The sequence below is a fragment of the Melanostigma gelatinosum genome, assembly GCF_949748355.1.
Source record: "Melanostigma gelatinosum genome assembly, chromosome: 13".
NCBI classification, from domain to species: domain Eukaryota; kingdom Metazoa; phylum Chordata; class Actinopteri; order Perciformes; family Zoarcidae; genus Melanostigma; species Melanostigma gelatinosum.
Genome location: NC_136646.1, coordinates 15065529 through 15088105, shown reverse-complemented (window position 1 = coordinate 15088105; position 22577 = coordinate 15065529). Strand labels below are relative to the sequence as shown.

General features: G+C 43.8%; 4 protein-coding genes across 4 annotated transcripts; 3 read left to right on the top strand and 1 right to left on the bottom strand.

Annotated features, from left to right (window-relative positions):
• Window positions 1-436: 436 nt before the first annotated feature.
• Window positions 437-6506, bottom strand: tecra (trans-2,3-enoyl-CoA reductase a). The gene is made up of 11 exons (XM_079282209.1): window positions 5932-6506; window positions 5079-5130; window positions 4923-4967; window positions 4697-4800; window positions 2809-2924; window positions 2502-2607; window positions 2287-2359; window positions 2152-2195; window positions 1987-2044; window positions 1777-1865; window positions 437-1272 (listed from the first exon to the last, which is right to left on the bottom strand). The coding sequence occupies exons 1-11, from the start codon at window positions 6097-6099 to the stop codon at window positions 1099-1101; spliced, it is 1029 nt and encodes a 342-aa protein (XP_079138335.1). The 5' UTR covers window positions 6100-6506; the 3' UTR covers window positions 437-1098.
• A 2418-nt stretch (window positions 6507-8924) lies between these two features.
• dnajb1a (DnaJ heat shock protein family (Hsp40) member B1a) lies at window positions 8925-12979 on the top strand. The gene is made up of 3 exons (XM_079281003.1): window positions 8925-9483; window positions 10222-10820; window positions 10923-12979. Exons 1-3 carry the CDS (start codon window positions 9273-9275, stop codon window positions 11151-11153), a joined length of 1041 nt encoding a protein of 346 aa, XP_079137129.1. The 5' UTR covers window positions 8925-9272; the 3' UTR covers window positions 11154-12979.
• Window positions 12980-15520: 2541 nt separating this feature from the next.
• On the top strand, window positions 15521-19367 carry gipc1 (GIPC PDZ domain containing family, member 1). The gene is made up of 7 exons (XM_079281789.1): window positions 15521-15708; window positions 16152-16712; window positions 16814-16999; window positions 17076-17256; window positions 17366-17478; window positions 17588-17669; window positions 17774-19367. The coding sequence occupies exons 2-7, from the start codon at window positions 16413-16415 to the stop codon at window positions 17923-17925; spliced, it is 1014 nt and encodes a 337-aa protein (XP_079137915.1). The 5' UTR covers window positions 15521-15708; window positions 16152-16412; the 3' UTR covers window positions 17926-19367.
• Window positions 19368-20058: 691 nt separating this feature from the next.
• On the top strand, window positions 20059-22570 carry LOC306787243 (E3 ubiquitin-protein ligase TRIM35-like; the record flags this gene model as incomplete). The annotated part of the gene is made up of 6 exons (XM_079282337.1): window positions 20059-20607; window positions 20784-20879; window positions 21136-21366; window positions 21446-21468; window positions 21557-21675; window positions 21888-22570. The coding sequence occupies 6 exons, from the start codon at window positions 20059-20061 to the stop codon at window positions 22445-22447; spliced, it is 1578 nt and encodes a 525-aa protein (XP_079138463.1). The 3' UTR covers window positions 22448-22570.
• Window positions 22571-22577: the final 7 nt, after the last annotated feature.

Here is a 22577-nt window from a genome sequence, read left to right as displayed (position 1 = left end):
AAACTTTTCACTTCAGGTAAAAGTCCCGCTCTCCACTGAATGCTCTCCTCACACACAAATTGTAGCAGGACATTTTGTTAAATAAAATAAAACTTATTTAATTTAAAGGTTCAGTCGATGCAGCGCTCTGTGAAATGCACATTCAGTGAAAAAGGAATAGCAAAGAATGTTGCATGTGTATTTCCTATAACCTTATCCAACCCTGGAAAGCACAACTCTACAAAGTTTCAGTCTGTGTTTGTATCTGCACAACTCTTCAGATTAGTACACAAATAAAATCAACACCGACAATGCACAAAAACGTACTAAATATGTAACACTATGCGGATGGTTTGACGACTGACACTTGTTCTTTTTCGCTTTTTGCACCATAATCATCTTGTGACAGTAAGAGGTATTTCTTTGCAGGACATGTACGTTCACACGTACAATACAGTACAATGCTGTCTGCAGTGTGTTTTTACTTATTTGTTTTTCATATTCTACAACTACACTTTTGATCCATGTACAGACAAAAATAAAAGATTTTTCCTCACCCTCGGTAGGACTCGGCAGACAATTTGTAATCCAGAAAGCACTATCGCGGCTGTGGTGTAAATGTCACTTGGATGGGTAGAGGCCTGCATGAGGCCACACAGTTGTCCGCTCCAGGCTGCACACTAGCTTGACAATGCAGATTAGCCTCTTGGTTGCACAGCTCTGTGGGGAAACCACTGATCAGGTTGCCAAAATCGATGAAAATTATGTGAATTAAAAAAAAAAAAAACTAAACGGCACTATCAATGCAACAGTAAAGCCAAAAATAAATAGTTGCATATGTATTTTTCAAAAGTAGCAAAATATACATACAACATTATATTAAGACTTTGCTGTATTTAACTCTGATCGCTTCCTCCGCCTCTCAACAGTCCTGCATTCACCAGTCCAACAATCCTGGCTATGGAGTTTCATGTAACACAAATGCTGCATGGAGTCCATACGACCAACAATCCATCCATGCTGTTGACCTCAGCACACACTTTCTGACATCCAGTGTGGAAAGACCTGATCAGCGAGGGGATGGATGTGGGTGTCAAACGTTGTTGTCTCTGCCAGGCTCTACAGGATGAAGGGGAGTATGGAGGAGCGCAGGGTCGGATAATCTCTGAACTCCTTTAAGTAGCTGCCGTGTTTGCCTTTGGCCCACACAGTCATCTGGATGAAAGCCACGAGAGTGAAGAAAGCCACGGGCACACACTGCGTCATCACTGTGAAGCCCATCCAGGAGCCCACCTGTGAGCAGGAAGTTTACATTCATACACACACACACACACACACAAACAAACACACACACAGTGCATTGAGATTCATGTGACGCGTGCAGAACGCAACCAGTAGATGGCAGCAAGAGTGCATCTCATGTTGCAACGATGAAACACAAGTACTGTTTACTGCTACTGTGTTGCACAAACATGCACACAACATTCAGCCTTCAGTATTTCGGTGTTAAAATGTGGGATGTTACTTGCTACAAAACAATAACCAAACTGATAAGAGACAAACACCCCTTGAAAGACATAATCTTCTTACAAACGGATTCTTATTCATAAAGGAGTAGAAAACTGAGAAAACATATAATCGAACATTAAAAGATAGGTTCACAATTTGTCTTTGGGCAGGGGCCCATATGAACAAGTGAATATCAACCAAAGTCATATTATTTTCAGTATAACATTTCCTTTTTGTGTTTTCCATTCAGTATCTCGAGAGAGAGTGTGGACTTGCGTATCTGCTTACCTCATATGTGTAGTTCGGACAAGACACCAGCCAAAACATCCATGTGAAGGGATTTTTTGTTGGGTAAGGAATCTTCTTGGTTTTTGAACCTGAGATGATGAGTAAAAACAATTAAAGCACTTTATTGACCCGTACTGCTGGCTGCTTTTTTTATTTTTTATTTTTTATTCGACAGCTAACACTATATATGCCTTGTTGGAAAATTCTCACCCGGTGGTTTGAGGTTACGAAGAGCAACATGGATGGAAAAATTGCCAACTTGACAGACCTGCGGGAATAAAGACATCCAAAGATGATCATCTACATAACAATAGATTGTTCGGTTTAATGTCTGGCAGATTCCTTCACGGCGCCATAAATATACAGATCTCTTACCAAGAAAATGTAAAGTCCTGCGTTCACCTGCATCTGCCCGTAATCTGTCGATGTGTCACAGGAAAAAAAGGGATTAAGATGAAAGTCAACCACAACTGATGAGTTAAAGTGAGAATTGCAGTGGTCTGCACTTACAGGGTGTGGTATACAGAGGATGGTTAATGTAGTACGCCATCCAAGCTGCAGTGCACCAGTAATAGCCACAGTTCTGAAATAGAAAGAGGGACTATAATAAGTCACACTGTCAAGATAAGGCTCCACACGCATTTCCGAGAATTGAGAACACGGCACAAAATAATAATGCACCGTGTATCATATTCAAAGATCAAAGTTATGCAGCTCTCTCTCACCTTAAATATGTTTTTGAGAGGCATGGTCCCATGGGAGATGCGATGGACGAACAGTGTCTCCAGGATCCTCTTGATGTAGTGAAAGGAGTGACATATGCAGGCCAAGCTGCAACAGGACACACACACACACACACACACTTGCACGTTTAGCTGTGATTAATGCAGTGCCTCGCTGCAGTCCATTACACTTGGCCCTGACTCAGTGTCACCATAGCAATATGCTTCACTCGTGTTTGCAATGTTGAAGGGGCCATCTGTGCAAAGCATTGCAACAGATCCCCGAAAACATAGGAAAGCCGACACTCACTGTACGACCCAGTGCTTGCTGCTGGTGAAGTCATATTTCGGAGAGTAGATGAAGGGAAGGTGGAAGTAGAACATTAAGTAGATGATCAGTGGGCCTACACACTCTGTCAGGAACACCTGAAGTGGGCAAAGAAAAGACAGAAATGCTTTCATTTGAGTTTTTCCATGGCTTGCAACCAGATGCATGAGAAGAAGTGCAAAAATATGCAAAAAGGCAGAACAACACAGAAGTCATGAATGAATACATGGAACAGCATTACAATTAACATCTCGAATGATAAACTCCTCTCATAGAAAATACACAAACCAGTGGAAATAGAATATGTCCTTGCTGTTCGATAAGCACTTTGTCAGTCTAAACCAGGGGTGTCAAACTCATTTTCACTCTGGGGCCACATCAGCATCACGGTCGCCCTCAAAGGGCCGGTTGTAAATGTAAGACGGTGTAAATGTAACTACGGTACTCCTAACATAGTTAGTTTAGTTTCCCGGGATATCTGTGACTTCCACAACACGTACTTCCAGTTGTGTGATTTCTCCTCCGCCATTGTTTCCTGTTGCTGGTGCAAAATGCATTCTGGGATATTTGGCTGTCCCAAGTACAGACAAGTCACCTCCGATGCATCCCGGGTAAAATGGGCAGAGCGAGCCACATCCGGGCATTAGGGCCGTGCTTGGCTCGATGTGAACTTTGAATTGGAACAGTACTTGGGCTGAGACTGATGACGTTTCAGTACAGAGAAGTACGCATGTTGAGAAACTTGTTGGAAATCCTCTTTATGGGCTGTTGCATCTCCTGTCCACCTGTTGTGATAGTTTTAATGTCGGCACACAGACAACATGCCATCTCATCACTTCGACTTTCTATCTCATAATTTCGACCATGGGGATATTTTTATTTTCACATCTAACTTTAAATTTTTGTAAAAAAAAAAAAAAAAAAAAACTTTTTTTTTTTTTTTTTTGCTGGCGGATTCGTGGGCCACATAAAATGACGTGGTGGGCCGGGTCCGGCCCGCGGGCCGTATGTTTGACACCCCTGGTCTAAACCCTCTGCCAAAGGGAGAGCGTGCAACTGGCACCATGGCTCTGTCTTCTCTAATAACCCACTTGTCAAGTCCATCTTCAAACTAAAAACAGTCCATAGTTCTACAACCATTCAAGTGTAACAATAATCGTGTTCAACATGTGCCCATGGAGCAAATGAGACACTAAGGCAGCTTCTAACACCAGCTCTCCACAAATGATCAAGCGTAGCAGCACAGCTGACAGTGAAATCGATGCCTGAATCAGCACCTCCAGCAGAGCCCATGGCTCAGTCAGCACGCCTGACCAATGGCTACTGGTGATCTCTGCTGGGGCACTTCATGCTCCTGCACCCACACAGTGGCATCGGTCTGCAGCCTGGCCGGGTGCAGGGGGTTGCGACAGGGTTGGTTCGGACAGGGAATGTAGAGACTTGGTGGGCAAGAGTGAGTAAAGAGGCCCGGTTAAAGGCGAGTGTGGGAGGTCAGGGGGATAAACACCTTTGGGAGAAATGGGGCTGTGGGATTATATGTCCTAGGACAGAGGACAGGCGGTGCAGGAGGTGAGCGAAAAAAACGAACCGCAGGAAATCACCTCTATCTGTCACTGTGGGTTGATATTTATCTTCATGAGTTATTGAGTGGGTGAGAGAGTGGGTGTTTATATTCAATGTACAATAATCTTAAAAGGCCATACCAGAGGTGTTGCATGTTATACATGCAACACCAGAGGTATGGCCAGAGGTATACAACAAAGTTGTATAGTAGGTTAAAAAACGTTCTGAAAGTAACATGCATGGCTTAAAAAGGCAAACATCTCTGTATGGTCCTGAATATTGTGGGTCCGTGCAGGTGTGGACTCACCGTTCTCCACGTGAGCTGGGGTCCTAGATCCCTGAAGTAAAAGCTGGCTGTGGTTCCCACAGGAAGCATCTGCAGAATGTCTTCATCCTTGAGACACTTTGCCTCTAAATAACACGACAGCCGAGATAAGACCAGACAACATCACGTAACTTCGTCACAACACCTATCAAATAATGTAAATGCAGTATTTGTTGTAAAAAATGAAAAAAATAAAAAGCAGACGCACTTGGATCCAAACGCAGGGATTGTCTGGCTGGATACCACTTTGGATCTGTCGAAACGGAGAGGAGCTTTACTCTGGGCATGCTCGAGAGATTATCTTTTAAGAATTAACATTGGAATAAATGGTAGATGAAAATGTAATTGTCTTAAACTTACTTACATGATTTCTGAAATAAAGCTTTGATATCCAAAACAGTGGCCGTTGGTTCCACCTGCAATCACAACACAGACATAACCCTTACTTTAAATATATATTATTATGTGTGCAGGCTGCCACGTTGACATTTAAAAGTCAATTTACAAGACATGGAACACTAAAAAATACAAAAGTCAGATCTGTATTTCTGTCTTTACTGCAGACGTTTTCATTTCTTTTGGAATTTTGTCACACTTGCATTTTGCCATTTTCACGAGCAATGTGATCCCTCGCGTTTTCTGACACGGCTCTGCACATTTGTACAGCTACTAATCATGTGCGTGTGCCCCGCTTGCCTGTTGGCCCAGTGCAGCACAGGCCTGTAGCTAGCTACTGTAGCTGGAGCAGAAAAGTCCTGTCAGATGAAGAGTGAAGTCTCACCTCCTAAGTACAACCCCTCGCTCAACCCAAACGTAACTGATCATGGCTGCACACTTGACAGGGCCGACTGTGAAGTAGACGAAGATGTGTAAAATGACCCCGTAGTTCTTGAGGTAAAACAAACATGTTTCCTCTGACTTCTCCTGCAAAGTGATCACAGCGTCGGCCTGTGCTACTTTTAGAACAGGCATGAGATGTTTAAATTACAGAACTTTAAAGAGCAACGCACTGGGAGGCGATAAACTGAACTAATTGATCATAAAATCTGTGGCACTCAGATATCAAGCACGCCTTTGTGTGCCTTTTTGTCTTCAGGACTTAAACATGTGTGACCATCATGCACCAGTTAAATCAAGTATCATCAGTCTTCTAAAATCATTATGCTCAATATAAAAGGCGAGTGTAATCAGAAACCCTCCATCGTCCAAACACTCACCTTATCCAGCAGCAGCAGTTTCTCTTTAGTCTTTAAGTCCACGATCTCCACCTCAAAGTAAACAATCCTTTTGACCTTTTTGGGAGGTTTTGGTTTTGGCCTCGATGAAGACTTCTTCTCAGGATCTGCTCCATTCACACTCTTTGCCTCTAAAGCGAGTACATCCATGATACTGTTGAATCCCCGACCTCAGCGGCCTGCTGAAGTAATCTGGGATATGTCCAATCACACTGGTTGTCCTCTGCTGGTCTGGGAAACAACTCCTTGCTCCCCCTTTACACAACTGTCAGTCCAACTGTCAGTCTTCTTCGGTGCCTTTTGGACTCTCTGAATAGCCCTCCACCTCCGGAAGAAGCATGTGAAACCATAAACACGTCCCCCCCCCCCCTCCAGATGGACTGTCTGTGTGTGACAGAGTGGAGACAAGCGAGAGGGGAAGAAACTGAGAAGAAGTGGAAGGAGTGCTGGTCCAAGAACATGAAATGAACCTGCTCCTCATCTGAATAGCAGGCTCTTCATGATCCACAGCCCCCCTTCATGCTACAAAACGCACTGAAGACGAAACCCGAGAGCCCCAAGACATAATCCATAGCGCGCCATTTGCAAGGCTAAATATAAGTCGCCTGATTTGCTCTGCACCAGCTTGGTAACCTTGGGCAGCCACACACAGCCCTACCCAGTGACAGATGCCAATGCGCTCTCATCAGACCTATAAGACACGTCTCCTGTCTGCTTTTCTCTGTCTGGCCTCCATGACAAAGACGGACCGCTTTATTTCAAGGCCTGTGCGGTTCAAGGCTTGCGAGCCGAATGAACAGCGTTGTTTTCTAAAATACTTCAAGGAGGTTCGTGGTGGGAGGAGGGCAAAGGAAATGCTGATTGGGAGAAGATCAAAGATGCCTTTCGTCGCACAGGGTCAACTGCTCATCGCACGTACCCAACTGTATGTCTATATTCTGTGGTCTATTTAAAACCAGCAGGAGCAGTCCAAGCCAGCAGCAGGCAGCCGTATCACTGTTTGCATTCCAAGACCGGTTTTGAGTATCATATGGGAACACACCCCTGTGATAAACCGAATTCATTTTGACACCGATGAACAGAGAGACAGCAGTGTATATGTGGTGAGAAAAATCCATCTCAAATATATTATGCTGAACTGGACCGACTTCTTTTTCACAGGCGGCAACGCTTGACTCTGACGTGAGAGGAATGCTGTGACGTGGGAGTCCATGGGATCACTTGTCCTCAGTGTCGCTCATTTTTACAGTGTCACATTCTTCAAACCCCAGCCATATTCCTAGTGTAATTGAAGATTTGACGTGACAGGAAGAGATCAATGTAATCTAAGAAGTGTTGGATGTAGGTCTTTGAATTCACCGTCTTCGGATTCTATCTCTAAATTTGATTTGGGAATATATTTTTTTAAAGTTGCGTCTGCAGCTGGTGGACACAGTAACAGCAAGGCTTGTACATTATAGACACACTGGTCAAAGAAAAGAGAGGCCTATTTGCGGAAAGCTTTTGATTTTTACATGCACATTTTAGAGTAGTTCTGATATAAGAAAATACTTGATGCCAAATGGCCAAACCCTCCAGCACTTGCACACTTCCTGAGTCAGGAAACAGGCTGCGTTAATCATTACAGACCCCACACAGTCACTCTTGACATGATTTATTTCAACTTGCCCCCTCTGGTAGGCGCCACAGAGCACTTTACAACTAGTGAGCAACTTTGGGCAGTCTCTTTCCACAAACCACACACCCACGAACAGTTAATTTAGCCACCTGTGCAATAGCCCTACACCAAACCACTCCACTGCAGTCACAAATTATTTATACGCACTGACATTGACATGCACACAAAATCTCACTGAGCATATTGTGTATTCTTCTTCAAGACTTTCACATGAACTACCTCTGTACATATATATGAACTGTTGCATTAGCCATATAATATTTATTCCAGCATACCTTGCACTGCGATGCACTCTTACAAAAATATACATATATATATAATATAGTGCAAATCATTCCACAAACGTGCACATAGTTCACAGTCTTTGTAGAAGGTAAACACTATGTGGTCGTTGTCCAGTGATGTAGCAAATGTGATATTTTTATGTTTAAGTTTGCTTATTTTTGTTAAGCACGTGTTTTCTACATTTCATCCAGTGTCCGACTTCTTGTCACTGCATGTGTACTGAGAGCCACTGGAAACAAGAGTCAAATTACTTGCATGTGTCAATTTATACGCAGTTGCGAGAGCTGTTTTGTCCAGGAGTGGTTAAATAAAATAACAATACAACTAACCTTCATTAAGGTAGGTACAAAAGTATTAGCATCAAAAAAGTAATAGTATAAGTACTTATTATGCATTATGGCCCATTTCAGGAGCATATATATATTATATTACTGGATTATAATTAGTGATGCATTATTGTGTACTTCACTTTAATGTCCCAGCTGGTAAAGGCAGAGCTAATTGTCACTACTGCTGGGCAACTTGACCTATTAATAATATATTATAATTGATTTATATTTTCTATCAATAACCTGAATCTACAAAGTAGAAGTATAAAGTAGCATAAAATACAATTACTCAAATAAAGAGGGCCTACCTCTGAATTATACTTAAGTACAGTACTTCAGCAAATGTAGGCATACTCAGTTACATTCCACTATGATTACTACTGATGTCAGCCTACAGTATATAATGTGAAGCCCGACGTGTGGACAGCCTAAACCGCAAGAACGACAGCACCTGCGCATGCGTACTAACATGAAAATAGTACTAAAAGGGTCGATGGTTGATGAAAAAAGCAAATTTATAGCAGCAATCCAAACAGGACCATGTTTACCCCCGATGCGCTGTGTGTTTCAGATAGTCAGTCTTTTAATTTAAAGACAAATCTGGCCACTTCTTGACCACTACTGCACTACTTTTGGTTCAACCTATACCGGAAGTTGTTAGCAGTGAGTCCTCTTGACTCGGTTGTTGTGACACACAGCAGTAGCTCCTTCCAGAAGTTTCTTCGTACGGATTTTCAGTTCGAGGGTGACACACGACCACTCGAGTATGAACTCGTCGTTGTATGTTGTACAGCTTAAGTTCAATTACGTTTTAGTTCCTCATCTCAGAGAACAGTAGGAAGTTGTCAACGGACGGTGACAAGTGAGGGAAGCTAACCTTGACAGTTAGCTAGCTAGCTATCGGCCGCATCAGCGACAGCTGCGGTGGATCCCGCTAGCTGGACCCACACACTGGACATGCTGGATGTGCTGTTGGCTTCTGCGATGACTATGTCTTTATAAAGTGGAAGAAGAAGTGACTGGTTCTTGACATGGGTAAAGATTACTACAAAGTGCTAGGAATAGCCAAAGGTGCCTCCGAAGAAGAGGTAAAAAAGGCGTACAGAAAGCAGGCCTTGCGCTTTCATCCCGACAAAAACAAGTCTCCCGGAGCAGAAGATAAATTCAAAGAGATCGCCGAAGCCTACGATGTCCTCAGTGACACCAAGAAGAAGGACATCTATGATCGCTTCGGAGAAGAAGGTAACGTTGACTGAACTCTCCGCATCGCGTGCATGTGGTTTGTGCCACTATAGTTACTTTTTCACACAACTTGTGACGTTATAATCTTTAGCAAACCATGCATTTGCACTTTGACTCTTGATGTTAGATGCTGATGCATCCTCCGAATCGGTCATTGCTGTTTTTAGCATATTCCTACACTAATAACAATGAGATGTGTGTGTGGCACGTCACAATAGGTGTCGCCGGAGAACCTACTGGAAACTACGGGTTGCCTGCCCTGTTTGTCTGTCACCGGAATTATTAAACATCTCAAAAATGTACTTATTTGTGCCTTAAGGCTGCAATGTTACTGTTCACATTATTATGGGCAAAGACGGAGACAGACATGTGACTTTTTTGGCGCTGAAAAACAAAAACACTGACTATCGATACACTTTCATTGCTTGCAGCATGAGATCATTACTAGTCTTGCAACTCATAAATATTTTCATCATCGCATTTTTTGTGGGGATCAATCATTTACGGTAAAAATTACACAGTCAAGCACATTAATATAAGTATCTGTAAAGTTAGAACTTGAAACCAGCAACATTTTGGGTATTTTTTTACTTGACTGATTAAAAAACGGATCACTGTCGACACTTAGTTTCATTCAATCTTTTTATAAGAGAATTGTGAAACAATGCAATGTGCAATTTCTTGTTACTGATGTGCATTCAGGTTGTATTTGATTCTGTGCTCTGATGCTTGCTGTAGGATTGAAGGGTTCAGCCGGCGGTGGAGGTGGAGGTGGAGGACACAGCGGCCAAAGCTACAACTACACCTTCCATGGAGACCCTCACGCGATGTTTGCGGAGTTCTTCGGTGGCCGCAGCCCTTTCGATCATTTCTTTGCACAAAACGGCGAGGAAAACATGGACATCAACGATCCCTTTTCGCCGTTTGGCATGGGGAGAATGGGCGGTATGGGAGGCATGGGCGGGTTTCCCAGGTCCTTTAAATCCCACCCAGGAGTTCCTCACAGAGCGCGCGAGAGGAAGAAGGACCCGCCCGTGATGCACGAGCTGAAGGTGAGCCTGGAGGAGGTTTTCTCAGGGTGCACCAAAAAGATGAAGATCTCCCGCAAGAGACTGAACCCGGACGGCTGCACCATACGCAACGAAGACAAGATTCTAACGGTCGACATCAAGCGCGGCTGGAAGGAGGGGACGAAGATCACCTTCCCCAAGGAGGGCGACGAAACCGCCAGCAACATTCCTGCAGACGTGGTGTTTGTGGTTAAAGATAAACCCCACCCGGTGTTCCGAAGAGAGGGCTCGGATATCATCTATCCTGCAAAAATATCACTCAGAGAAGTAAGTGACCACTGTGATATTACTCGGACGTTAATTTTTCTGCGTCTTCCAATAATACTTTGAGTAAAGATGGTGTTGATCATCCATTCTCTCTCTCTCCAGGCGTTGTGTGGATGCACAGTCAACGCCCCGACACTAGACGGCCGCACCATCACTGTGACCTCCAGAGACGTTGTCAGACCTGGAATGAAAAAGCGAATTTCGGGAGAAGGGCTCCCCATATCCAAGTGCCCCGAGAAGAGGGGCGACATGGTCCTGGACTTCACCGTGAAATTTCCTGACAAACTGGGCCAAAGCACACGAGATGCACTCAAGCAGATCCTTCCACCGTGACCTGAAATGATAAGTTTGCCTCGAAAATAATCTGTTAAAGGAACAGTGTGTAGCCTTTTCGGGGGGGAATCTAGCTATAGGGCCACTCGGACGTTTGCAATCTGCAACCTCACCGCTAGATGCCGCCAAATCCTACACACTTCGCCTTCAACGCTTCCAGCGGCGCGCTCTTCTGGACGACTCTTCTGGACGATTGAGGCTCAGGGCACATTTGGTTCCAGCTGAGTTTAATTTTACCTTCTGAACACCAAATCGCTTTTTCTTACCCAACATCTAGTCAGTTGGATGACTTGGAAACTGAGTGAGTACCAGTGTTGAGTAGCAGCCTGCTAGAATATCAGATTGAAGGAGGAAAAGTAGATAGTTAAACGTATGAAGTGTGTATATAGATGATACGTGAGAGCCAGAGTTTTTGTTAGCTTCTCTTAGAAATGTAATATAGTAACTGGGGATTTGTTTTCGCAGCAGCAGAAGTTTTTTTTGGGGAGTGCTTTAATGGAGCACGCAGCCAGCTAACAATACCTCAGGTGCAGTGACGCATGCTTGATTGTAGATTTTACGACATCACTCAACAGGACGTGATTATTCTTCTACAGTGTAGATCCTGAGAGGTGAAGCAGATCAGTATTAGCCAGAAGGAGCTGATCAACGTTAAATCTACTTTCCTTGTCAGTGTTTCAGTTGTCTACTCTCAGTCACAGCTTTCTGCCACAATCTCATAAACTGACCAGAAGAATATCGCTGCAAATATGCACAAGCCTAAAAATAATGACAAAGTCTCCAGTTATAATTCAGAGGGAATATTAAGTTAGGAAGAATGATTCCTGTGAGTTCCAGATTATTAATTTAGGAAGAGAGCACTGATAAGTACTTTGTATCGTTGATTATTTAATTGAGAGGACACGTTCAGATTGGTTTATCCGCGGTGTGTTTGAGACGGCACACCTTGCAAAATGTTTACTTTCACGACACCTTTTAATCTGAGAGTACACGGCTTATTACGTAAGTACAATAAACTGTGGGAAGACTTTCTGTGCCAAATAATTGTCCCTATATAATAATATATATGTATGTTGAGAGCATGAGTGTATCTTGTTGTGTGTGTCTTACAAACTACCAAAAGCTATTTACTGCAATCGTACCCTTTTCAGGGTGCTTGATGTACAATTAGTGTATATTCCAGTTCATTATTATTATTATTATTATTATTATTATTATGTCTGTTTGACTGCTTGAAGCCAGTACGTTGTTTTCTTTGCCCAACATGGTATATGGCAATATTGCATAGAAAGTTTAACGGCCTACAGAATATATTTTTGTTTATTTTGTCGTATAGCTCTTACCTGACACAACTACAGCATCTGGAAATGTGTAGTTCCACAGTTCATATGAATCCTAAAAAGTATATTGAATTCATATTCAGCTTTGTGCACCTTTTGACCGTAGTGATGATAGACGCTCGTGGGTCAGTTAGTTCATTTTCACATTTGAAGTATTTTTAGGTTTTTGACTGCTCCTGCTGGAGTTTTAATTGTGTAACATGTGGTTTAACATGAGATGTGTAATCTCTGTAATGTGTAACATTTTCTTGTTTAAAAAAAAAAGAAAAGAACTTGCAAACTTTTTCCTTTTTAAGGGAGAAGGGTGTAAAGTATTATCCTGTTTCACTTCCTGTTTATGTTGTTTGGAAATGCCTCAGGTTGGGATTCAAGGTGTTTTGATTTTTAACAACAAAGCTTTTACGAATATGACATTTTTAATAGATTCTTCCGATGCTGTGATGATTTGCATTTCCACATTAAAGAGACTGGCAAATATCTACCCGATCATGTCCGACGTGTTTGAGTTATTGAGGACATTTATCTTGTGAAAGTTTTTTATTTTCTGAAATTTAGGTTATTAAGCTTAAAGGTGAGATTCAAAGTTAATTAAGGTCCAACTGTCGTATGCAACAACATCCATTTACTGTAGTGTAACCTCAACATTTATCGTTCTATAAATATGAATACAAAAACACTCTTAACATTCTTCCTGTGTTGTACAAAAAGAAAACTTTCTTTCTCAAGACCAACTACTTTTGCTAATAACTCTCAAAATTGAACTGTGAGCTTCTCAAGCTCCATTTGTGATCGTGGTTCAAACAGTCCTGTGTATCTCGTGCCCTCTAGTAGTCACGGTGTGCAACTACATCGGCTCTTTATTTCTAGGACCATGCTATCTGTGTGCAACTGTAGAGCGTCTTTGGCCAACTTGTCACTGGAGCCGGTGTAACTTCTCATTGTGGCCCACTGGAGGACCGGACCTTATATAAAACTGTCTAAACTAAAAATGAGTGACCGAAGAGAGAAAAGCAGCAGGTTATAGTTCGAAAGGCGACAAACCTGCCAACATTTTTCTGTTTGATTTTTAAAAAAAGTAGCTTTCCTTCTTTTAGTGATTTACAGTGTAAACCCAGGGCAGGATTTGGATTTTAAAGGTTTGACTAATAGTATTAATTGCCCTGATTTCTGCTCTACACCAGCAGTATGAACATCAAAATATGTATTTATTGTACATATTTATTGTAAGACTAGACCCAACAGTCTTAATTACAAAGTTGTCAAGAGCAGAATTTTCACATAAACCCTTTTATGAAAGAGACTTTTATTAATTTCATTTTGTGTTAATACAACTGCTGGGCTACTTTAATATATACAGTATATGGGACTAAATCATAGCGCAAGACATTGAGATGTTCCGGACCTTTGTGTGAGGAAATTCTCTCCAACTGGACCTCGTTCAACATTAATTGCATACCCCTGATGTAGATTGATTTTGTTTTTATATGTCTGCTGTGCAGAACAATCTGTCAAGCTGAAAAGTTGTGCAGATGTGTAGTTTTTCCAGAGGTTTCGTGTATTTTATACGGATGGAAGCGGTAAGACCAAGTAGCCAGACTGCTCAGAAGGTGTGGAGCAATCCTTTCATGGATAATCCCGCAAAAGCATTTTTATTTATTCATTTATTTTATATTATGTGGAGTAGTTGAGTGAAAAGTAAATAAAGTTTACGATAATTTAGTAGCGTTATTGTCATAACAGACAAAAGTTAAATCAACTTATTCTACAGTCATATATTACGATATATACTATATTACTATAGCCTGTAATATTCACCCAAATAGTTTAAGTAGCCTTAATTAAATAAATAGATCATTTAATGAATCACGTGCAGATAATTCCAGTGTTTGAGCCCATTTGCAGTTTAGTCACGATCAGTTGTGGGAAATTGGCAGAAATACGACTTTATAACAATTATATATTATGTTCAGTATTCAGGCTATTTTTTATTTATTTCATTTAGCTTTCATTAAATTGATCCCAGGAGCAAACACGTTTGAAAACGCGCGACCTTTATTTTGAAGGCGAACTGTCTCTGTTTCCGGTACAGCAAGACCTTCATAATAAGACTTTTACAGTAGACAGCAGTGTAGTTATGCATCGAGACTACCAGAGGGCAGTGTATATTCACGATTACTACTACTACTACTACTACCACTACCACTACCACTACTACTAGAACAAGATAAACAAGACAAACTTGAACAAGATAAACAAGACAAACTAAAATAAGACTCTATAACAGGGGTCTTCAACGTTTTTCAGGCCAAGGACCCCCAAACTGATAGAGAGATGGAGCAGGGATTTTAAACAGGTACAGTGAGCAGGGAGGCCGAGCCACTGCCATTTATAAACATACCATGTCAACTGATACCAATGCCAATATCAACATTGTCTGTCAATTGCATGATAATCATGCATACAAGCTATTCAAACTGATGTTTTCATTTTAAACGTGGAAACGAAAAATGAGTGATGGCCTATTAGTACCACTGCCATGCATAAAGATACCTGTTATCTTGCATACAATACTGAACTATTAAAATAATGGACACATTCATGTTTAGAGAAACATTTTTTTCTTCTTTTTCTAATCAACCAAGAATTTCGCGGACCCCCTGTTGAAGACCTCTGCTCTATAAAGCACTAAAGCAGCCACGTTCATGTCTCTAATGAAAATATAGTATTTGTGACTGTAACACCTGAGCCAACTTAAAGCCACCTCTCACACAAACACACGCATACAAAAGTGCCCTAAAACTGCACACACATGCCTCGTATTTACCCCCGCTTCATTCTTGTGCTGAAGCACGAAGTACAGATGATATATAAAATGGTTCTAATCAAGTTCAGAGTTGTTGGCCAAGTCATATTTACGACTTTGGAACGGTCGCTCAATTGGGAAAGGGGGATTTACGAGGGCACCTGAAGGCGTCATTGTTCCACCCCTGCTGGGCTAAAGCTAAACCTACAGCAGCAGCAGCGTTCACAGGCTCGGTACTTGTTACAGTCTGAGCCAGCCTGTCAGGAGCAGAGCAGCAACACATACTGGACTTTCTCAGTTTGCAAGCGAAACGTTTTTGTTTTAATTTGTTTTGACAACTCACAGCAGCACCGTTAGCAGGCTAAGCTAGCAGGACGAGCTAACGACTGTTGGCTAAAACTCCTGCTCCCTGGTAAGAATGACCCGGCCTGCCATGTTTACTCCCTACTGTTCACATTTAGAGGAAAATAGTAAAGATAGCTACCGTAACTAGCTCTCTAATCTGAGCTACTCAACCACGCCAGAAGCCGCCACGCGTGTAATTTAAGGATTAACTAGTCACTGGTTTATAGCTGCCGGGTTTGTAGAAGCGACAGGCTAGGCTGCTAGCTACGTGAGAGTTGTCAGTGCTTGAAGATGTGTGGAAGATGTGCCTCACTAGCAGATAACATGAGCTCTATTTGTTGTCCTCACTGTCTAAGCTAAGGTATAATTAGCCAGTGCTAATAGAAACCAACATTATAACGTTGTTACTATTTCGAGAAGTAAGGACACAGCATGTTTACACTTAAAACCGAGATGTCACTTCTTTGGTTAAGTCATGAAAATGAGAGGATTTCTGTCTCTGTCTTCCAGCTGAGGACCATCCACTGCAGGCTGCTGGACATGACAGATCCAGCTATGTAAACTGCTCTGATGTGTGGACTTCTATATCCATTCAGGGGCCTGGTTGAGACAGCTTTCAAGCTGGTCTGGAGGACTATTACTGTGACGTAAACATCCAACAGACCTGCAGCTGAACAGGTGTATGTTGGTCTGATCATAGCGTAAACCCCCCCCCCCCCACCTGAGCAGCCTCCTCCCATCCCCTCCCTCTGCACCCCCTGTAGCACGACTATGCCTCTGGGTTTGGGAAGAAGGAAGAAGGCGTCCCCGCTGGTCGAGAACGAGGAAGCGGAGCCGATCCGCGCGGGTCTCAATGTGCCGGGTATGGATGGCCTAGATGGAGGTGTTGTTGGGCTGGGAGGAGGTGCCGCCTCTGAAGGTCTGCCTCCTCCGCCCAGCAGCATGCGACCTCGCCTCATCTTCCACACTCAGCTCGCCCACGGCAGCCCCACGGGCCGTATAGAGGGTTTCAGCAACGTGCGGGAGCTCTATGCCAAGATTGGCGAGGCCTTCGGGATACCGCCGGCCGAGGTGAGTCACTGCTGATTGTGAGGATAAATAGGTTTGCTTGAGTTTACCAGGGGGAGAAGGCATTGTTGTAAATCCTACCTGCTTGTTGTGTCCCTCCACAGGTTATGTTTTGCACACTGAACACTCACAAGGTGGACATGGATAAACTGTTGGGCGGACAGATTGGGCTCGAGGACTTTATTTTTGCCCACATCAAAGGCCAGCGAAAGGAAATAGAGGTGTATAAAGGAGAGGATGCACTAGGGTTGACGATCACTGATAATGGAGCTGGCTACGCTTTCATCAAGGTGAGAAATAGTAACATGGAGGGGCCGTGTGATGAGCTGGAGAGCGGATTATTTATCTAAGGTTTGCTGTTTTCAGCGAATCCGCGAGGGGAGCGTGATTCACCAGATCCAGGTCATCAACGTGGGTGATATGATCGAGTCGATCAACGGCCAGCACCTGATTGGGTGTCGACACTACGAGGTGGCCAAGATGCTGAAGGAGCTGCCCAAAGGGAAGGAGTTCGTCATCAAGCTGGTGGAGCCCCTCAAGGCCTTTGGTGGGTTTGGGAGAAGTTGTCTGATATTTCATCTCGGATGTTGTATGACGGCCACACACATGCTCCTCAACAAAGTGTTTAGGGATCTCTGTTTTATCATTCTGCGTAGATATGATCAGCCAGCGGTCCGGAGGGTCCAGGTCGGCCTCAGGGGTTCAGCTGGGGACCGGCAGAGGAACTCTGCGGCTGCGCTCTAAAGGTCCTGCTACAGTGGAGGAGCTGGTGAGTGTTTTTATAGCACCTGTGGACTGATAATGGCTCTCTGTGTTGTTTAGAAAGCATAATTCGGGTGTGTTGATTGAGTCTTCTCATTGAATCTTTTTCACTCCAGCCCTCTGCGTTTGAGGAAAGGGCAATTGAGAAGGTGGATGACCTGCTTGAGAGCTACATGGGCATCAGAGACAGCGAGCTGGGTAAGTGTATGAATGTTGGCTCCACAGGAGTCAGAATTAGAATTTGTGTCGCTGGCTGTTTTCATGTTCACTACATCTTCTCTGCCCTTTCGCCGTCTCCTCAGCGGCTACCATGGTGGAGCTGGGAAAGGACAAGAAGAACCCGGATGAGTTTGCAGAGGCTTTGGATCAAACCCTCGGGGACTTTGCCTTCCCAGACGAATTTGTTTTTGACGTCTGGGGAGCCATCGGCGATGCGAAGGTCGGGCGAGTGTAACCTCTAACGCTGTCGGAGCAGAACAACCTGTGTGTGGCACCCACAACATTCAGCACTACTAGAAAACACAACACTACCGTCATGAGTTTGTTTTTATTCCAGTGTATACTCCTACTATTTTTATTTTTTATTTTTATCCTTTTGGGAGCCTCTGCCTAGACAAAGAGGACAACGGCAGTTAATGGGAGAAGAAGATGACTGATGACTTCCCAAGTGCTTTTATTTGTCTTCCGGCTTTTTCCAGAAACTACTACGAGCACGCTGATGAGCTTTCCCTTTGACCGCCTCACGTGAACCTGCATGTCATTGTTGTAGTTGTTGGCAGTGGAACAAGCGGAGCACAAGTCTCTAATATGGGAGCAATGAGAGACAACAAAAAGTAGATCTTTGATACTCAGCAAAAAAAGAAATGTGATTTTTCCACATTGCACTGTGTTGTGTGAACCGAGGTCGCACTGTACGTCACCTGGTGAGTGGCACAGTTACTGCACATTACAAGGCATCGGCCTCCCTGAGTCCCAGTGACGTCCTGAACCACTCGCTGTTACTGTTATGGATTGGTTTTACAAGCATGTGCTGTTATACTTTTGTCTTCATAAGGAATTATGCTGGTTTTATGTCCTTTTTTTGTTTGTTTTTTGGGGTAAAATAAAAAAATAGTATTTGCAAAACTCATAGTAACATGTAGCTTGCTGACTAAACGATCAGTGGTGTTTGTTCACCTTTAAAACACTCCGCGCTGTAATTAAGTTAACGTTCATACATTTGACAGTGTTAGAGAAGATCAGTGTTAATTTACCTTTTTTTGAAGATGAGGAGCAGAGTGGTTCTCGGTTTGTGGGTTGTGTTGACTTTTTTTTAATTTTTATAACTAGTGTTTTTATATAAAGTGATGTGAAGTCTATTTTAAGACAGGGTTTGTGTAATGGATGAAGAATTTGATCTTGCGTTGCAACTACTTTATTTTGAAGCATTCCAGAAGGCAGTATTAAAGAAGAGGGTAACAAGATGGAATAGGTCTGTAAAAAGGAATCTGTTGAGAACGAAATGCCTTCATTTCTTCTCATTTCGTGCATTTTCTACGTTTTTGTTTGAAGTATTCTGGCGCATGGTGCTGCAAAGTAAAGTATCCTGTCATTGGAGCAGAATGATACCAAACTACTTCCATCACGTGTTGACTTGTGTTCAAAGAGGGAGAAGAAACAGGCAATGCTGCACCCACTACTCGGCGTAGGTAAACACATGTCTTAATTAAGAAACGTTTTGGTGTTAACCTTTTTCAGTGTATCCAAATGTATGAAGCTATTTTGTAGTCTTGTTTCATTTGTCAGAGGTGATGAATATCTAAATGTAATGAACCTGATGCTAGAACACTGTAACACTGAAAAGAACACGCTATTTTGATGGCTTTGTATTACACTGTTGTCAATGTGCAATAATAACATCGACGTGGCAGTTTCTCCTTCTGTTTGGTCGTTCCTAAACTCTGGTATGGTGTGTAAAACATGTTGGTATCGATCAGATTATCGAACACTGTTTGCTGCTTTTTTCCCAACATTCACACAAAGCCCCCCCCCCCGGGGTGTGTTTGCTAACCCGTGTCCTCCTGAAATATATATGACATTTAACTAGAAATCACTTGGCGTGTCAGCAGGTCGTAAGAGGTAATGTAAGAAGATACACCTTAGTGAACTCGATAATGCTGGCCAAGCTCAGCGGGGTCACCTCCAGGCCTTTGTCCCGGTTCAACACTAAATACCGGCTTAGATTACAAATGTAGTTGTGAGTTCTGTTTACTTTCTAAAATCACTTGTGTCCAACCATCAAAACCTATATGTATGTTATTCATCTTTTCACCAACAACAAAAAAAGAGAGCACTCTCAGCAACATTCATGTTTAAAGAAAACATGCCTTTTTGACTCTGCTTGATGAGACTGCCCTGTTTCTGTCGTGGCTGAGAGATGAGGGTCCTTTATTTACTACAAGTGAAGTAAACCTGTTCCTCGAGTCGCTGTTGATGTCTAACCGTGGTTGCTCATAAACCGTGGCCAGATTACCCTTTGGATGCGTTCAGAGAGGAGCACCTCTTCCTGCAGCTGTAAAAACAGCCTCCCTGCCAACAGGAACCAGCCATGGCGATGCGCCCACGTGCGTCCTCCCAGCCCGGAATACTTTCCTTCTTCCAGAGTCCCAAGGTAGCTTCAGCCCTTCGCCCGCGGGCCGTATCCTCGCGCTCGGGCTCCGTGCTGGAGGAGGAGCTGTCTTGTCCCGTCTGCTGTGACATCTTCAAGGACCCCGTGGTGCTCAAGTGCAGCCACAGCTTCTGCCGATCCTGCCTGCAGCAGTTCTGGAACAAGAAGAAGGCCAGACGCGAGTGTCCCATCTGCAGGAGGAAGTGCTCGCTGACTGAGCCCACGGTCAGCCTGGCGCTGAAGAACGTGGCCGACACCTTCCTGAGGGAGCAGGGCCGCAGGATGGCCACAGACGGAGCAGGGGAAGGAGCCGGCGGGGCGGGGGAGCGAGAAGGGATGGTGGAGTTCGTGAAGTGCGTCACACACGGGGAAGTTCTCAAGCTGTTCTGTCTGGACGACTTTGAAGCCCTCTGCTGTGTGTGTCACACCTCCAAGAAGCATCAGGGACACAGAGTGTGTCCTTTGGAGGAGGGAGCGCAGGACTTTAAGGTAATGTGTTCTTGTTCAGCTGCAGTTTTTTGAAGTACTGCATGCTTCCAATCATTGGTGGAAACTCACTGAAGAGTGTAATCACCTTTGTCAGATTTCACTGCAGTGAACAGTCGTTTTTTCATGACTTCCCTTCTGTGCAAAGTCAGAGACATTTGTTTTTTTCCCCCCTTCAGGCAGAGCTGAAGGAAGAGCTGATTCCTCTGAAGAAACACCTGCGTGGCCTGTATGAAGCCAAGCAGGAGTCTGATGACACAACTGTGCACGTCAAGGTATCAATAAGCCTGAAAGGACCCGCGTGCCCGCAGGCGTGACTGTTAGTGTGTAAACATGTCAGCCAAGGTGTTATAAAAAAAACACCCTTTTTCTGAGACACAAGTTCTAAATCAGGAATGTTTGAATTCAGAACTAAAGAAGCCTGACTATTGTACCATAGCTAGCCCAGGTATATTAAACTTGTATAGGAAACTAGTTGACTTGTACATTCGCTGTATTTCTGCGTTGAGACTTACTTCCTGTGTGTGCTAGAACCAGACGCAGGCCACAGAAAAGCAGATCAGAGAGGAGTTTGAGCAGCTGCGGGAGTTTCTGCGGAAGGAAGAGACGGCTCGACTGGCTGCCCTGCAGCAGGAGGACGAGGAGAAGAAGGAGCTGCTGAGGAAGAAGTCCGAGAGCATCACCAGAGGCATCCTCACCTTCTCGCACGCCGTCATAGCCATTGAGAATGAGATTGCTTCCAGTGATGCTCTCTTCCTCAAGGTAAGTGTAAATGTTTCCCTCTGAATTCATCTGACCATGCAAACAGTTTGTAATCCTCTATTTTCCCTTTTGATTTCAGAATTATACCAACACAAAGAAAAGGTAACGGCTTAATTATCTTCCCGTATACCAGATTAAGCGTTCTAGTGGTTCAGTATTGATAGATTCCTGCGTGTGATTCTTCTCACAGAGCACAGATCCCACAGAACGATCCAGAACAAATGTCGGGCGTTCTTATAAATGTGGCCAAGCATGTCAGTTCCCTCAAGTACCATGTGTGGGAGAAGATGGCGGAGCTGGTTCAGTACAGTAAGCACATTTGGTGACATGTTAAGTATCATTTTGTTAACCAAGTCAGCATAACTTATTGTTATTGCAGGTGTTACTCAATCAATAGTTCGGCCTTGAGGAAGACCAGCGTGTCAGTGAAGGCTTTTTTAAAATGTTTCCTGTTTAAACAAAGCAGTGTCCCTTGAATTTCAACACGATCACCGTCTGTTTTTTGTTTCTTTCCCTTCCAGCACCCATCAGCCTGGACCCCAACACTGCCTACTCCTGGTTGTCCCTCTCCCCAGACCTGACCTGTGTCACCAACAGCGGATGCCTCCAGAAGCTCCCGGACAATCCCGAACGTTTCGGCCACTTTGTGTTCCTGCTCGGCTCAGAGGGCTTCACTTCGGGCCGCCACGCCTGGGAGGTGGAGGTGGGCGACAAGGCGGACTGGATGCTCGGAGTGGTCAAGGAGTCCATCGACAGGAAAGGCCAGATTTCTGGGTGTCCCGAGGGCGGGTTTTGGATGATCTCGCACTACGAGGGCGAGTACTCGGCCATGACGAGGCCCAGCACCCCGCTGCATCCTCAAGGTGAGCTGACCCGAGTCAGGGTGCAGCTGGACTACGACGCCGGAGAGGTGACCTTCACCAACCCTCTCAGCATGATGCCCATCTACGCCTTCACCGACTTCTTCACTGAGAAGATGTACCCCTTCTTCTGCCCTGGAGCCAACATCAACGGGAACAACCACAACCCGCTTAAGATCTGCCCCGCCAAGGTGGCTGTGTGGAACAGTGCCTCATGGTGATTTGAATAAACAAACAAAAGAAAACTCAAAGTGCATTTCAAATTCAAGAAATCACCAAAGAGTGTATCAACTCATCTAAGTGCATGCTTATGTGTAAAATGAGCACGATGTCGGTAAAGTAATGAGCACA